Source organism: Ornithodoros turicata, chromosome 1 (genome assembly GCF_037126465.1).
Source record: "Ornithodoros turicata isolate Travis chromosome 1, ASM3712646v1, whole genome shotgun sequence".
NCBI lineage: Eukaryota > Metazoa > Arthropoda > Arachnida > Ixodida > Argasidae > Ornithodoros > Ornithodoros turicata.
In genome coordinates this window covers 2,050,576-2,066,629 of record NC_088201.1, presented here as the reverse complement: position 1 = coordinate 2,066,629, position 16,054 = coordinate 2,050,576, and the positions used below count along the sequence as shown (strand labels likewise).

The 16,054-nt window shown below is 44.7% G+C and overlaps 3 protein-coding genes and 1 long non-coding RNA gene across 5 annotated transcripts in view; 2 read left to right on the top strand and 2 right to left on the bottom strand.

The window, feature by feature from the left end:
* The window catches only part of LOC135377290 (glycerol-3-phosphate acyltransferase 1, mitochondrial-like), a 64,851-nt gene extending 60,761 nt beyond the window's left edge, over positions 1 to 4,090 (bottom strand). The window contains exon 1 of the mRNA XM_064609610.1: positions 3,986 to 4,090. The gene's annotated coding sequence lies outside the window, so the exon portion shown is untranslated. The remainder of the gene's footprint in view (positions 1 to 3,985) is intronic.
* LOC135377292 (uncharacterized) lies at positions 1,038 to 3,740 on the top strand. 2 transcript variants are annotated; one of them, XR_010418107.1, is made up of 3 exons: positions 1,038 to 1,113; positions 2,257 to 2,389; positions 2,636 to 3,740. It is a non-coding gene; the product is annotated as an uncharacterized LOC135377292 (long non-coding RNA). The 2 variants fall into 2 exon arrangements; XR_010418106.1 differs by having other exon boundaries at positions 1,045 to 1,391.
* Positions 4,091 to 7,502: 3,412 nt separating the features above from the next.
* LOC135377289 (charged multivesicular body protein 3-like) lies at positions 7,503 to 10,993 on the top strand. Its single transcript, XM_064609608.1, has 6 exons — positions 7,503 to 7,656; positions 7,742 to 7,802; positions 7,863 to 8,042; positions 8,776 to 8,897; positions 9,013 to 9,127; positions 9,691 to 10,993. Exons 1-6 carry the CDS (start codon positions 7,612 to 7,614, stop codon positions 9,831 to 9,833), a joined length of 666 nt encoding a protein of 221 aa, XP_064465678.1. The 5' UTR covers positions 7,503 to 7,611; the 3' UTR covers positions 9,834 to 10,993.
* A 3,603-nt stretch (positions 10,994 to 14,596) lies between these two features.
* LOC135377288 (RRP12-like protein) overlaps positions 14,597 to 16,054 on the bottom strand; it is a 30,097-nt gene continuing 28,639 nt past the window's right edge. The window contains exons 29-32 of the mRNA XM_064609607.1: positions 15,381 to 15,435; positions 15,119 to 15,192; positions 14,979 to 15,061; positions 14,597 to 14,734 (exon numbers count right to left, since the gene is read on the bottom strand). Coding sequence (XP_064465677.1) covers positions 14,635 to 14,734; positions 14,979 to 15,061; positions 15,119 to 15,192; positions 15,381 to 15,435 — 312 coding nt within the window. The 3' untranslated portion in view covers positions 14,597 to 14,634. The remainder of the gene's footprint in view (positions 14,735 to 14,978; positions 15,062 to 15,118; positions 15,193 to 15,380; positions 15,436 to 16,054) is intronic.

The window sequence follows — 16,054 nt, the reverse complement described above, 5'->3', positions numbered from 1 at the left end:
TTTCTGTACAAGCGGTGGATATTCCACAGATGTTTCATTCTGAGGTTGATTATCATCATCATTCTACGCGTTTTCATAGGAGCTATCGCTGTCGTCTGCTACGGTTGTCGTACGTACGCTTCTGCGCGTTCAAAATTCAAATTTCCATAGTCCAATGGTCCAATCGTGCTACAGATATCGCGTGCCGATGAGTAGCGCCCCTAGCGGATCGTGCGGACGGGCTCCTCATAGGGGTTGCTGATTATGACATGGTCGTATAATCTAGTAGGTCGTGATACAGTGGACAGGAATAACACGTCCTTTTGACGGTACCAAATTGTAACAGAGTTTTAGTACATCGCACGCTATCGCCTTTGCGTACGTAAGGGTGCGCTGATGGTTCTGCGCTCGCTCATAACAGAACGAGAGCTTCGCGCAGTGCGCCGAACCACCAACGCTATCTCTTACGTACGCAAAGGCGATAGTGTACCAATGTACAGGGTGTGTGCAGAAAAACATGACCCGCATTTAGGCACATAGCTTGTTGCCTACCTAACTAACGAACTTCCGGTGGCGCACGATGGCGCATTTATGCGTTCGAAATCTGCAGAAAAATTGTGGAAGCCATACTCAGCTTAAAAAATAAACGGAACAACGAAAACGTCGGCTTCCGTGCATCAGAATAGGGCAACATGGTGGACAACAGGGTGTATGTGAAAGGGCAACACGGTTAACGTAGGAGAGTTGTGTCCAAGTACCGCTAGGGGAGCTATAGGTGCATAAATCGAAACGATGTCCCGCATGGATGCTCATCGGCAGTACCCCTAGCGGTGCCTGCACATAACTCTCCTGAGACCGAAATGCACTACCATGCACTGTCATGACCACCCTATTCTAATGCATGGAAGCTAATGTTTTCGCGCTGTGTTTATTTTTTTACACTGAGTATGCTTTCCAGGATTTTTTTGTAGCTTTCGCACGCATAAATACGCCGTCGTGCGCCACCGGAAGTTCCTCGGCTAAGTAGACAGCGAGTTACATGTAAAAATGCGGGTCATGTTTTTCTGCACACACCCTGTACTAAGAGTCTCCCATGGCGTTTGTTTGCTAGGTGCTCTGCGTACGTGAATGACGGTGACTGTGGTTATTCCTCCTCTCAATGCATTCCTCGAAGCCTTCATAGTGCATTAATTCGTTACATGAAGTCTGAACGATTCAGCAAAAGAACGCGCCTCGCAAAATTCATCCAGTAATCGTCTCTTGAACGTTTCACGCTGTCGAAGAACGAAACACTTGTCGTTCACTTTGCTGTTTACTTTCATTGCCCCTTTCACTGCTCACTGTAATGGAGCACATTGGGAACAGCCTCCCCTAGGAAAAGAACGCCCATGTTGGAAACGTTATTATTTTCGGTAACCAACCCTAATTTCAAATGACAAATTCTGGCACAGAGGATGGGTTTGCAATTTCTTTTCATGTATTCCCAACATAGACCATCTGCGGAATGCAAGGTAACATCCAAAAATTGCACCTTTCCTTTAGTCGGGAGATCCACAGTGAAGGTCATTTCTGGCGCGGGGGAGTGTTCTCAAGTAAGGACTCAGTAAGGGCTACAATGATGATATTGTCTACATCTCTACAGATAATCACAGAATCATGGCAACTGGTCTTCAAAAACACACTGTTCCAAGCCATTCAAGCAAATTTCTGACTACACTGGAGCAATTGACGAACCAATAAAGACATAATCTTTTTGAATGTACAAATGTATGCAGGTTACCGTAGATAGAAGGTATAACGGAACTTGTACCTTCAATTCCGCCTCATAAGTGCCGGAACTGACCTTCACTGCAGAGCACCCGACTAATAGGAAACCTGCAGTTTTTTTACGTTACCTCGCATTCTGTAGAAGGTCTATAGAAGGTCTGGGAATGTGGGAACCCATCCTCTCCGCCAGAAGCCGTCATTCGAAACTGGTTTGAGTTGTTTGGTGTTTTGTCTTGTGTCATCACCTTCAGACAATCATAGCAGCTGAGGTAGTGAATGGAACTTTCAGTTCTGTCAGCGTGTTGCCCCACCTGTGTGCGGCGAGGTGAATGCGAAGCAGACACAAAAGAATAGCACTTTTTGAGTAAAGACAAGCCCGCATGGGGCAAAGTCCTTACTTTTGTTTCTGACGACAATAACGCCTGCAAAAATTAATTGCAGAAAAAAACCTTTAAGCAGGCGGCTATCAGTGTGAAGTTCCAGATGAGTAATACAGCTGTCACTCTGCAGATTGAATGACATTCACACCGAATGTCACTCGTTGTACTGCATCGAGATACATGAAGAAAGAGAATGTCATTCACAAATGATGCCACTGTCGAAGATGAAGACACCAGAGCTGAACATATGAAGCTATATACAGGTACATTTGTTGTATTTGTGTTTATTTCTCTCGAAACTAGCAAAATATTAGATTATTTCATAAAATCGTTGCATTTTGGACGACACTCAGTTGGCTAAGTATCGCAAGCCAAGATGGTCAATTGGGAACGAGGGTAGTTCCCTGAAAAACTGTGTGCAACTTTTCATTTGCCATTTGCCTAGCCATTTTTTCATTTTCATTTGTGTTTAATTTCTCCTAACTGTTTATCGTCGTCATTTTTGCTAGCTCTCTCCTGACGAGGGTCCGCAGTCGGTGCGAGAGGAAGAAGCAAATGAGCTCCTCGAACTCTACGTGGAGAAGGGACAAGCCGCAGGCTAGCTGCAACTTGTGTTGTGTAGTCTTCTTCTCCATTCCGTGTCTCAAGGTTTTCCTCCGTCACCCTCAAACTCATTCGTGCGTAATGCCATTTTGCTTCGCCGTGTGATACGAAGACAAATGTCGTTCAATCTGCAGCATGACAGGGGTATAAGACTCGATCTTGTATCCATAACAAAAAAAAAAAAAAAAACAGAGACTAGGGGGAATAAAACAAATAAGGACGCACACAAGCACTTTTATATTTTTATTTTTTTTGCTAGTCTCGGGTTTTCGTTATGGATATCTGACACCAGCTGGCTTGCTTTCTATCTTTTTTATCATTATCGATCTTGTATTTTTGCGACAGGATTGAAGTGCGCACGTAATGACTGTGTCTACACAGAGAAGCTATTCAGGGATATATTTTCTAGATATATAGTTCCCTCGAAAGCTTTTGGACTGTATGGGATCCGAATGCAAGGTCTGACCTTGGCTGACAAGGTCTTTTGAGTGTTTCGAGCAGAGGTCTTCTGTTCTACAGGTCCTGGCAAAAGTTTATGGAACACCGGAGTGGTGCATATAGCCATCGGAGTGATGTCGTCGTTGCAAACAGGTGACAGGGTACTCCATGCACCTCTCAGTAAGTGTTCCGTAAACTTTTGTCGGGATCTGTACTACAATTACTCATAACCCATAACCCTGCCCTTATTTCCAATAATGTTAATTCTCACGCAAATCCCATCATTACACATTTGTCATGATCACGATTAGAGGATTTTCAAGTAAAATCGGTAACAACCGAATCTAGCTACACACAGTGTAGTAAGTTCGTACAAATATGTGAAACGCTACCCTGTGTTTCTGTTTCTGCCTTTTTCCTTGTAGGAAGAGAAAAGCTTATTGAAACGTGCGAGGCGACATGAAACCAAACTAGAGAAACCAACACCTCCATGTAGCAGATTCCGTCTGCAAGTGGACAGAGCTTGCAATGCTGTGCTTTCAGCAGATTGCATTCAATGAAAGAGCTAAGTCACCTTCAAAGTTTTAGTCTCGTTCTTTTGACCCAGGTTGCGAGAGTTATTTTGCAACTTGGAACTCAGATACAGCAGTGGGAAACACAAGAACACCTAGAGTTTTGATCGGTTTTAACTTTCAATTTCTCTCGTTGAATCACCTCAACTTGCGACCCCTTATCGCATTCTTGATCTACACGGCCTGAAATATACCCGACGACGCTCCCCGACAACAACAAAAAAAGTACGGTTGAAACCAACTTACCTATTTCAAGGATATTTCTGCTGAAACAAAAAGCATAAACGCGCACTAAAACCCAGAACAACGTGCTTCTGCCTGCGATCGCAGCGCTCGTCGCCGTAGCCGCCGCAGAGAGTCTTTTTGCCGGCTATTTGTCTACCCCACGTGACTCTCCTGCTCGTCCTCGCGTTTCTTGATCCTCTCTTCCTTTTCTTGCGCGCGCGCTTTTCAAACGTCGCTGACGTGGTAACGTTGATCGCTGGTTGACCACTGTGGCGTCGCTCGTGATCGCAGTTGTCTCGCGACGTAAAGCCACGAATTATCATTATTTATTTATTTATTACCTTTATTACACTGCGACATCTCACTGTCGTGAGGCAGATGACCAGATGCGTAAGTGGGGATGTGTGCCATGCGAAATAACTTAGTTTGTTATGACCGCGGTTATACAGGGTGTCCAAGCCTAGTGTGAACATATTTTTTAAATATATATATATATATATCACTTTTTCCGAGATGAAATCAATTGCAATATAGCATATGTTTAAAGGCACTCCTTAGGAGGGCATTAGCAAACTCCTAAGACATGTCTTAATTAACTTTCAATAATTAACTTTTTAATTATAAAAGCTACGAAGTTGTCCCAATGAAAACAACTGTTCCTTTCGGTCACCTGCTATCGTAGCCGTTTTCAGAACAAAAATCCGTTCGGTAGATCGTCTGCAAAAAAATCGTGAAGGAACACCATTTTTTCCTTTATTTTGTTGATTGCGTATCTTCGGGGACGCGCCTTTCCTTCACCCTCAAAGTGAGAGGGTGAAGGGGCCTCATGCGTCGACGATGAGCTTTAACTTGCGGAAACAAAACAAAAACAAATGTATCGGGTGACGCTATCGGAGCTGCCCTACCTTGTGTTGCATTTTCTGTTTCCTTTTAATCTGTTTTCAGGACGCAAGAGGCGATAGTGTGCTCTTTCCCCCTCTCACATTGGGGATGAAGGAAATACGCGTCTCCGAAGATGCCCAATGAACAAAATAAAGAAAAAACGGTGTTCCTTCACGAATTTTTTGCGGACGATCTACCGAACGGATTTTTGTTCTGAAAACGGCTACGATGTCAGGTGACCGAAAGGAACGGATGTCCTCATTGGGACAACTTCGTAGCTTTTATAATTAAAAAGCTAATTAACGATTTTTAGGTAATTAGTCATTCGACGGCTGAGCAACAGATGGCCAATAACGGCCCAGAGATGATAGAAGTGAAAAGAGGATGTCTATAGCCCTTATAGTTTTTTTAAATGAAAAATCTGTATAAAAAAAGACACCCTGTATGTATATATACAGAGAGAGTTTGCTTTGCTTGGGGAATTGAAACCACGCAGGCAGTTTCCACTCACCACAGCATCACACGTCACAGCATCACACATTTCTGGCGGCGCTGGCGAAAGGCATACCTTCTAGAGCTGCGGTCAGCCCATTTAACTCCGGACCGGAAGTCAAAACCACTGAAAGAAGGGGACCTCGCTCTCCTTGGAGACGATAATGTCCCAGCCGAAAAAAAAGGGAATGGTCCAGTTGGAATTTCTAATTGGTTCGAGTGGGACCCAACAGGTCCCATGTCAAAACCTGTTGGATCGTTCAGTTCCAATTGGACTGTCCAGTTGCTAGTTGAGCACCAATTGGAAGGTCCATTTGGTTTCATGCACTCCAACTGGACACTCAATTGGACATCATGGGTCCAATTGGTCGTTCTGATAGGGAACTCCAGTGCCATTTGGTCTCTCGGTCTCCAACTGGTCCGCCCAATTAGCAGACAATTAGCAACTGTTGGCTCAAATGGATGGTTGGCCCATGTAAAACTGTGTGCGGCCGAAACGGGTCTGTAGGTAGACGTCTGCGAGACGGAGTGACAAGTGGCTGTCATGACACACCCAGGAGAAGGGGGGGGGGGGGGCACGTAACTCCAGTTTCCCTGGAAGAAGAGAGGAAACTGTCTCCCTTTTTCCTGTGTCTCAACTGCTTCTCTTGTTTTTTACTTGTGCGAACTCGGAGGTCTCTGGACACCAGGAAAAGTCATTAGTTTTTTAGTCTAAAAAAAAAACTTCGCTGAGCAAAGATGCATGTCTTTGTGCTACGTGTCTTCTTATCGGTCCTTTGTACCGGGCCATCGACAGCTTCACGATTGTGTAACGAGTGGGATGTCGCAAGATATTCTTCCACTACACGGAAAGTTAGCTTACTTTTGTGACGTGAGCGAGTGTTGTGTGCCACGGTGTGACGTCAAGGAAATCGTCAGAAGACACCCCGCCGACAAGAAGACTTCTCAGGCCTTCGCACTCCCCACCCCTACAGCTAATTGACTTTGACCAGACTGACGTAACAACTGTTTAGCTAGGTAACCTGTGTGGAATTTTAGTGTTCGGTGAAGATTTGTCTAGCGTAAACGGAAGTCGTCTATTCATTTTGAGTTGGCAACCTATATACACACCTCTACCCGAGAAACGTCATCATGACGTTGGTACACAGACTGAAACCGAAACATATCGGAAGGGGAGGGCTGGGTTCCCCGAACGGGCACTTGTTCGCTGCCTCCTATTGCTCGAAAAGTAGGACCGAAGGTCGCGTCCCTTTCATAGACCATCGGACCCCTCAAGACCGTGGCTTTCGTGCGCTACTTTGTTCGTCATTAGCTTCGGGCGTAGTTTAACTCAACCAAATGGTGGCGCTGTCGAAGACTATGACGTCATTTTGTTTACAAACAGGGAGAGGTCGTTTTTTGAGTGACAGTTGTCAAATCGTTCGGTCACTGACCGTAATCCGCTTGACCTGCTGAGTCCGAATCTTGATTATAGCCACGGAGCTCCAGGCTTCACTCAGTATCGTCCTGAGCCCGTGACAGAGAGGGGTGTGTTACAAAAAATTGGGGGGGGGGGCATTATTACAGTTACGTCATAACACCTTATACCATTACCGACATGTGTCTGAAGCAGACATAGCAAAAGTGTCTCCTATTATTAGGGGGTGCACCGTGCGCATAGGAAAGAAAGTTAGAGGGGTGTCGCTAAACAAGGGGGGGTCTGTGAAAATCCTTGCACGGTGCATTTTATTGAAAACACTAGAGTATACTAATTCTAGACCGACAGAAACAATAAACACTCGGCGATAACTGCTGGAAAACGTACTGGAAACGCTCTCGGCTCTATATACTGACAACGGAGTCCGGCATTTCAGCAAGGATTTCGCTAGACCAAGAAAACGACATTCCAGATGATATCCTGCTACTCGTCCGGAGGTCCTCTCTTCATTTATTACTGTGGTCTATTTACACATTCTTGTGGTTTCCATGCAGAGAAATAACATGTCACTATCTGAGTTGCCTTATGGTTGTTTTCATGAAGCTGTATTCACCGAAATTCACGGCGATTCTTCATAAACTGCTACCGTGATAGCGTGTTTTCCGAGAAAAATTCAACATACAGATGGTTTTCTCCGAATTTTGAAGGTTTTTCGCGGTCCGTTTGGAGGGGACAGTCGGAGCAGACTTGGCAACACTGGGCTCAAGTTCCAAGCACGTACGAGTGGGTTATCAGGGATAGCGTGTGCGTCACAAGTCAATTTTGTGCCCAAAAGTGGACATACAAACCCCCAGATATGGGCCTGTTTGGCAAGACACCGGAACGTTCGCCCAAAGAACAAGTACGGGACAGAAATTGCACGTTTAATTTGAAATTGCGGACGTTTCCGTGGTGTTTACGTTGCTGTCGTCTGCGTTCCTCTACAGGTACGGGAGTGGACTTCGAAGCTGCGGAAAGAGGGATATCAGTTAGATCGACAAATACGAGGTAAAAGGTAACCCAAATCCGAGCAGACATATTAACACCTCGTCCATGACCACTTTCCAGCGATCCAGCGACAAGAGGAAAGTGTCAAGAAATCTTTGAAAGAAGCAGCGAAAAAGAACAACAAAGATGTCTGTTTGGTCCTGGCCAAAGAGATCGTGCGTGCCCGAAAAGCTGTCAATCGTATTCATGCGTCGAAAGCCCAACTTAACTCCGTCATGATGAGCATGAACCATCAGCTCGGTACGGAATTGTTCTCCCGGGTGTTCCGGCTAAAAGTCTTGCCCGAGCCGAGCCCTCTCTTGAAGCGTCCCGTTGAAACTTTTGTCACAGATGTGGCCTTGATGTTTTGAGACATAATTAGGTTTTTTGAAATGCAGACCCGTGAGGGTGCTGTCTAATTAGAAAATGTGAATTAATTTATTCATTTTAATTCCCTCGTTAATCGCAACAGCGTACGTTTAGTTGCTATACCGAAATCGTGTTAGACAAGTCTATTCTCACACTTCCCCGACAAACATTGCTGAATGAGTACATTAATACGTCATGTCACAGTTGTCTTGCGACGTAAAGTCCCAAATTATTATTATTATGTCGCGTAATTGATCCAGTTAGTCGCGATAAATAAATCAATTAAATTTAGTGATAATGTGAACAGAAAAGTGACATCCCTGTTTGTAAAGTGGTGATGCATTCGGGCATTACCAGATTCTTTTTTTTTTTCGTTCTGTCCAGCAAACGACCCATATAGGTCAAACATGCATACCTCGCGATTTACAATGACAAGCACCACATCTTCTACGGTAAACCGTGCTTTGCATTGTTTATTGTTACATTCGGGTAATATTTACGTCAGACAAGCATACTAAAATAGTGCATGTGACACGTGACACAACGTGATATGTGATTAGAACTCGGGGATTATTCTGGCTTAACCCAAGAAAGTCCAACCCTATACATGTGTGTCTCTTTCTAGCAACTCTACGCCTAGCTGGCTCACTCCAGAAGAGCACGGAAGTGATGAAAAGCATGCAGCAGCTTATTAAGGTTCCCGAGGTGGCAAAGACAATGCAAGACCTTTCAAAAGAAATGATGAGGGTAAGTCCTGTCCAATAGGGTTTGAATTTCAAGGCAGAACACCTCTTTCTGTGAAATTCCAAGCATGCATGTGGCCTTGGCCTAGCCCACATGAAAGAGGCAATCCATTACGCAGGCAGGTATAATTGATGAGATGTTGGAAGACACAATGGAAGGTCTGGATGATCAAGAGGAACTGGAGGAGGAAGCCCAGGAGGAAGTCGACAAGGTGCTCTGGGAATTGACAGCTGGTAAGGCCACTTTGTGAGGCGCTGCGGGCTTTCCTAATCCTCTTATCCAAATTCTGCGGAAAATGCTTACGGAATATGGCTCATTGTGGCCTTCCCCATTTCCCCTACACTGTCAAAAAAAATATAACTGCTGTGGCAAACTTTAGCTTAGAGAGCTTTAAAAAGTCTGGAAGAAACTATAAGGTTGCAGATTCGTTATTGTAAACTCAGAAAAATTTGACACAAACTGCATAATGTAAAACCCCAAGACTAGACTTACATTATGCATCAACTTCACCAGCTCCCTTGTTTCTTCGCCATCTTTTCGGTGAAATAGTTGGCGCTCAACAAATCCCACTTGATTGATTGACCATTCAATCACTCAATCAAGTGGGATATCTTGTGGCCACCATGAAACGTGTGGTCCGTCACACATTATCGGCAGATTTTGGCCTCTTTTACAGCTCGTGAAATAAAATGCAATTTTTAGCCCCGACTTTAAAAAACAAAGCACGAAACTAGGTGTAAACACCTAGCACGTTCCATACATGCTTGGTAACGAAAACCACCGTGCTCATTCTCAGGTCAATTGGGTGAGGCCCCCACGGCTGTCACAGAGTCCCTGCCATCCGTCGACATCGACAAAGCCGGACCTTCCGCAGCCCTGGCAGATGACGACGAGGACGTCACCAAAATGCAGGAACGACTGCAGGCATTGCGCAGCTAAATTATTACCACCCACGTTGTAATATAAGTATACATAGAAGACGATGCAAGCGCTTATTTTGAGGCACGTTCTACGAACCGGAAAAAGTTCCCTTTGTAGTGGTTGGCTGACGATATCGCGGCATTTTGTTGTGAACCAGACGTCGGCGTCGTTATTAAAAGTGCACGACAAATCTCCGTTTGGGGGATCACATCTACGGTGTGAATCAACGCCGGAGTTTTGTTGCGGGCTGGATAATTCGAGCCCGATTATTTTTATTAAAACTGCACGATAAACCGCCACCTTGGGATTGGACGTACAGCACGAATTAACGTTCCGAACCAGATAACTCCAGCGTCAATTTGTGCACACAGTCTGGAGCGAGTGTTGTCTTAAATTCTGAGAACATTGCACCCTCCTCTAATATGTGAAGTGCTCCTTAATGGAGCCAAAGTAAAAAAAAGACAAAAAGAAGACAAGGATATGTTGGTTCGTTGACTCAAATGGGTCATGCTATAGAACGGACAAGTTCATAAAATCCCAGTGGTCTTTGTGCACGCATTGCATCCTGGGCGTTTGCTGAGCGGAGGAACGAAGAATAATCCTTCACATTTCGCTTGCGCCGACCTTGACACGTCGTGGACAATGGACCGGTGGGGGAGAAATCGGAACAGTTTGGAGGCCACCCGTTTCTTTCGTATTAGTAAACTCCCACAGTTCAAAGCGGCACTAAGCACGCTGGGATTTTCTGAACTGGTCTATCGACACCCCCCCAGCTTGGGCTCCCAAATTGTTGAAACTGTTTTTCCAGCAATTCAATGCACCTTGGCAGCATAGAGCAGGCACCCTCCCTCCCTCTAGGGAATTTGGGGGTTAATTAAGGTGCATGAGTTACGTGAGTACACACAATTTCATTGCGAGGCACGTTGTACGTCTCTCACTGTACATAACTTTAATATGATTGTCATTGCAACTTTCAAGGGTGCCATTTCATCCATGCATTATAACCGAAGTCTCAACTGTTGACGCAATTGAAGGTTTTTAGTAGAGTATTTCTTTGCTCCGGCTTCAACGGGAAAGTTTACAGCCTCACCTAACTGATAGGCAGCAGGGAGTGCTTCTTGTACAGACATTTTGCGCGCGTCTCTGCGTGAAATAAATACCGTTACTTTGCTCGATTACGTTAATCGTTTGTGATTTGTTATTACCCTCTTTTGTTGCCATTTACTGACTCGCATTACGAGTTTCAACATACAGCTCAGATCTCTTTGGTAGCAATTACCCCCCCAGGGGTAACCGGGGTAGGGGCGATCCCCCCCCCATTGATCCGCCACTGGCACAGACGTTGACAAAATAATGGTACCGTGACAGATGGAGGGAAAAGAGCAGGGAGGAGTGGGGGGCCACGGGGGGGATATGAAACAAAATGTAATAACTTTCGTTTTACTAGTCATCAAACGATTGCTGAATACGACTAAATACCACGGTGTGGGTCAATAAAAGATGACTGGAACGTAACCAAAACGGCATCTTTCCCATAACCTAGGTGCCACAACTTGTAGCTCTGTGAAATTTCTACCTTTTTACCATGTTAGCTTTTATTACCTTTGTAAGGAGTATATCGGTTGTGTGTGACTATCATATGGCGGAAGACCCACGGTGCTCTCGTTGTATCGTTTCAACCGTTGTTCTTGCAAGTCGGTCGAGGCCATTACTTTCGGACTCGTGTAGTCTAGAAGAGAGCTCAACTAACGTGTCGGCGCACTCCTCTGGAAGGGTAAGTACCATGAAGCGACCAGATTATGATAGACTGCATATGCTGCATAGTACTCTCGTACCACCGCTGTACTCTCCTATACTACGTACTGTAGTATTATGACGGTATTACGGATTGTGTGAAGCACCAAATCCTTACCTCTCCAGGCATGCACGCATTCCAAGACTGCATCCATATATTTCCCGATGACTGCGAGGTCTGGTAGTTCATTACGGTGCACCCACGACTCCAGCATGCACTCAAGCGTCTCGGTAGTGTGTGTGTCAGCTGGAGTCTCCTAACAAAAATTGCTAAATATGTAGTTTGAAACGTGAAAATCTATTGGTGGTAAGTGAACGACGGGACAGGTAACGCATTGGCTTGCTGAGCTGAAGATTGGGGTACATTTGTTTTTGTGTTGTTTCCGCAAGTTAAAGCTCATCTTCGACGCATGAGGCGGCACTGTGCTCCCCCCTTCACGTTGGGGATGAAGGAAACACGCGTCTCCGAAGATGCGCAATGAACAAAATAAAGAAAAAAATGGTGTTCTTTCACGAATTTTTTACGGACTATCTACCGAACGGATTTTTGTCCTGAAAATGGCTATGATATCAGGTGACTGAAACAAACAGATGTTCTCAATGGAACAACTTCGTAGCTTTTATAATTAAGAAAGTTAATTAACGATTTTTGGGTAATTATAGTCATTTGACGGTAGACCAACGTATGGCCAAGAACGTCCGCCGGCCCACGGATGATAGAAGTGAAAACAGCATGTCTCTAGCCCTTAGTTTTTTATCAACAATCTGTTTCGAAAAAACAAAAAAATAACACCCTGTATATTTATATATTATATAGCCTATTAGGCTATTAGAAAATATTTTCTCAAGATAATGACGATCAGACAACATTTGGATGTCTGAAAAAGATCCCAACGTCCCTAACATAGCCCTTGTACAGCGACTCTACTATAGTTGCTGTTTTAAGAAACACGCAATGAAGTCCCAGAAATGTCCTTCGGCGTACGATTAAGTATAGGGATCTCCTCCCACTCCTCCAAGTGTGTTGAGAGAAAGAGTGAAACAACAGGTGACATGAGGCGTTCACGCGACAGTGGATCCGTGACGCCATTTGATGAGTTTCCACCGCAGTTCCGAAAGTTCGGGAAATAATAAAAGAACGAGTTTCTTATGTCGGAGCAAGCGAGCATTTCCTGTTGTTTAATGACAGCAAGTTGTTCAACAAGATAGAGGCATAGATCAGCACATGTCCTGATCTATGGTGCTTAAAAACATCTACCACGTTGAATGCGGAAGTATCAATACAGCTAGCACCTCTGCAGAGCTGATGTGCTGTGCAGGGAAGCCCGCTTCCAGTGAACGCATAACATCCCAATAAGGACTCCTACAAGTCCAATAGAGATCACAACGTATATTGATTAGACGTTCCCTTCGGTCTTAGATATTCGGATTTTTTTTTCTTGTACGTCCAGCAGACATTTGTGGTTTACAGGGACCAGAGCACGAGGGACAGGGTACACCGAGCGCGTTGGGTAGAGCCGCTACTTCACGCGCCCTGCTTTCACGCAGTTATAACTCCTCACCTGCTACGTACGCGAACGTAAATGGAAGCTATTGTCAAAGAAATATTATACAATGACTGCTTGAGAGTTTCTGCCTTACCGTAGTCATAGTTTCACCGCTAAAAGTCCGGAAACGTCAGTGACAAATTCTCACTTGCAGACGACAAAGTGGCCTCCTAACGACAGTGCTTCCGGCGGCCGTAGCTATGGAGACGAGCCGTCAGCTGTCGCATGGGCAGCCACAAATAGCCTGTTTCAAATCGTATGACATAGGCACGACTATACCATTATTATATGCTTGGTCTTGGGGTCAAATTGCTGGCATATATGCACTATAAATCTGGACGTCTTATCGCAAGCTTCAAGTTATTTATTTTGGGGGTAAGTGCAGGAATGGGCAACTCGCGCAGGAGGGAAGAGTGGTCATCATGTAAAAGTGGGAAATGTGGACCAGGCAGACACGCTTACAATATATATGAACAACGAAAGGAAAGGCACAGCATACCGCAGAACTAGTCTCATCTTAAGCAGCCTCAGTCTATCAGGTTTCCCTGTGCGTTAATTGCGAGTTCTTTGAGTTTACTAGAAAATGAAGTCCTAGTAAGGCATAAAATTTGATTATTTTGAGAGAACTGACATTCTGGGGCTGGAACAACATAGTAAGGACAAATACACAGTCTCAAATTGCCTAAGAAATTAACGATGAAAGATGGAAGTCACTGAAAAGGTTAGCCAGCTGTAGGACTCGAAGCCACATCTTCTGGATTACCGGTCCAGGGCTCTACCAATTGAGCTAAACTACCACACCTCTACAAAGTATTAGAGATTGAGGAAGCAATAGCCGGGCTGATGAGTAGCGCCACCGCTAGCTTCCAAATGCGGCGCTGGGAAGGGGTGCCTATGACATGGTCGTTATAATCTAGTAGGTCGTGCACATAGGGCAACATGCAAAGGAATGAGAGGAGCCATTAAGCAGGACTTCTGTATGGTTGTTCTGTCCAAGGCCACGACACAGAAAGTCCAGAAATATCACTCTGACAGGATAATGCCACTTTGCTACGGACATACCCCCAAAGCAGTATCTCAGATACTTACGTCAGACGAAAGGTTCAAATCCCTAAACAGTTTGCCCAGGATGAGAGTCTTCTATGACTCAGACATGTACTTTGCTGAGAAAAATCAATGAGCATTCACTTTGTTTGTTTGTTTGTTTGTTTTCCAAGTTCATTTCACAGCCTTGCACCTTCTATTTTTGTAGATGCATGGTGGCACCCCTTTGGTAGTCCCACCATCAGCTGCCTACTCGTAAGTGTAGACTTTTTGCGTTCTGAATTGATTGTGGCAGAAACCTGGGGACTGGATGTCCACAGAGCAAAGGAGGAAGCAATGAGCGGGCCTGCTTTAGTCCAGAAGGGCACCTCTCAAAATAACTTACAACTAAATATGCACTGCCTGAACATATAATTTATTTGAAATATTTTACTCTAGTGCTTGGTCTTCACGTTTTTCTTCCGCCCTGCCCTGGAACCCCTCTGGGCAGCCCTTATTAAATTCTTAAACGCTGTCTGCGGCTTGCCCTTTGTCCTGCAGAAAAATAAGACGGTCACATAAGATGTTCACAGATGGTATAACAAATCAACAAGGTGTTTTGTCAGTGTATTAGCAATACTACAGTATGTCCCCAAGGTAAACCAACATGTTTGTAGTGGAACGAAAATGAGTGAAAATGGCTGCGCTGGAGTTACACCATACAATGTAGAGTGCGCTACACATGCGCTAAAAGCTTTCAGTTTCAATGGATTAATTTTACGAACACACGAGTACTCGCCTTTTGTTCAAAGCCTTCCTGTTCAATGGCACATATGCAAAAGGTTCCAGCTTCCCTCTTTTGCGAATGTCGCCGCTTGCTTTCTGAAAGGTTAAGCATTCTGTTTAGTGCGTCGAGCCCACAAGAAAGGCAAAGGCTACCTTTGCCCTGTATCCTTCAGCTCCGAAAGCCATTTTTGGTGTCTTTGGTCTCTTGGTTGGTGGGTTCTCTGCAGCTGTTAAAAGATAATACAGTGCCATTGAGTCTTCAGTGATTGTTTTCTGTAATTCTTGGGAGATTTTTTTAAAAATCTGACGCTATAAAATAATGATTGCATAGTTTCGATATTTGCGCACCTCGAAAAATATATTTGAAAAACTCCTGGTCATAGTTCTATGGCATTCAGCAGAGCAACGCACACACCTTTAGAATCAGGTACATTTTCGCCTTGGTCTTCGTCTCGTTTCCTTTTTCCTTTCTGTAACAAAGATAACTAATAACTTGAGCACGTGAAGTGTAGTAAAAGTACCGAATATATGCAACGTTTTTCCTTGTTCTCTGCAAGGAAGCACTGCATCCGACGGATATTTGACCAAATTTGAGCATTTTTATTAGGAATCAAAAGGTAAAATATCGCAGCTCAAGAGCAAACCACAAAGGCAACCACACATGACACAGCGTGGATGGGTAAAAGCTGTGCTCCCCCACTGTCGTGCTTGGTCCTTCCGACTTGTATTAAAGGGGTTGTGAAACCACCTTGGAAGAAGTAACATTGTAAATATTGATTTACGTCTACTAAACATGCGTATCAAAACGCAATGTTTCTGCGATCTTGTGTCACGAAGCTATTGCACTCCAAAGGTCGCCCGTTTTTGGAGTCAAGAAACGAACAGCATACATTTCCTGTTTCCATGACAACGTAAGCAGTTGTAAAGAGGGAGCCGGTCACCAGAGAACGGCCTTAGTTATGGTGACGTTCGGGTACTTTGTGCGAGAGTGCACGGATAAAATGTCACTTCCCGTATGTCTGCAGCACGAGCTGCTATATCATGGCAACTATCTCGTAGGCACCCCTTCCCAGCTCCGCGTTTGGAAGC

Excerpts from the sequence above, each read along its gene's own strand:
- LOC135377289 (XM_064609608.1), top strand. The coding sequence starts at position 7,612 with ATGGGCCTGTTTGGCAAGACACCGGAACGTTCGCCCAAAGAACAA. Across the intron at positions 7,803-7,862 it reads GTTAGATCGACAAATACGAG|CGATCCAGCGACAAGAGGAA; the intron begins GTAAAAGGTAAC and ends ACCACTTTCCAG. Across the intron at positions 8,043-8,775 it reads GAGCATGAACCATCAGCTCG|CAACTCTACGCCTAGCTGGC; the intron begins GTACGGAATTGT and ends GTCTCTTTCTAG.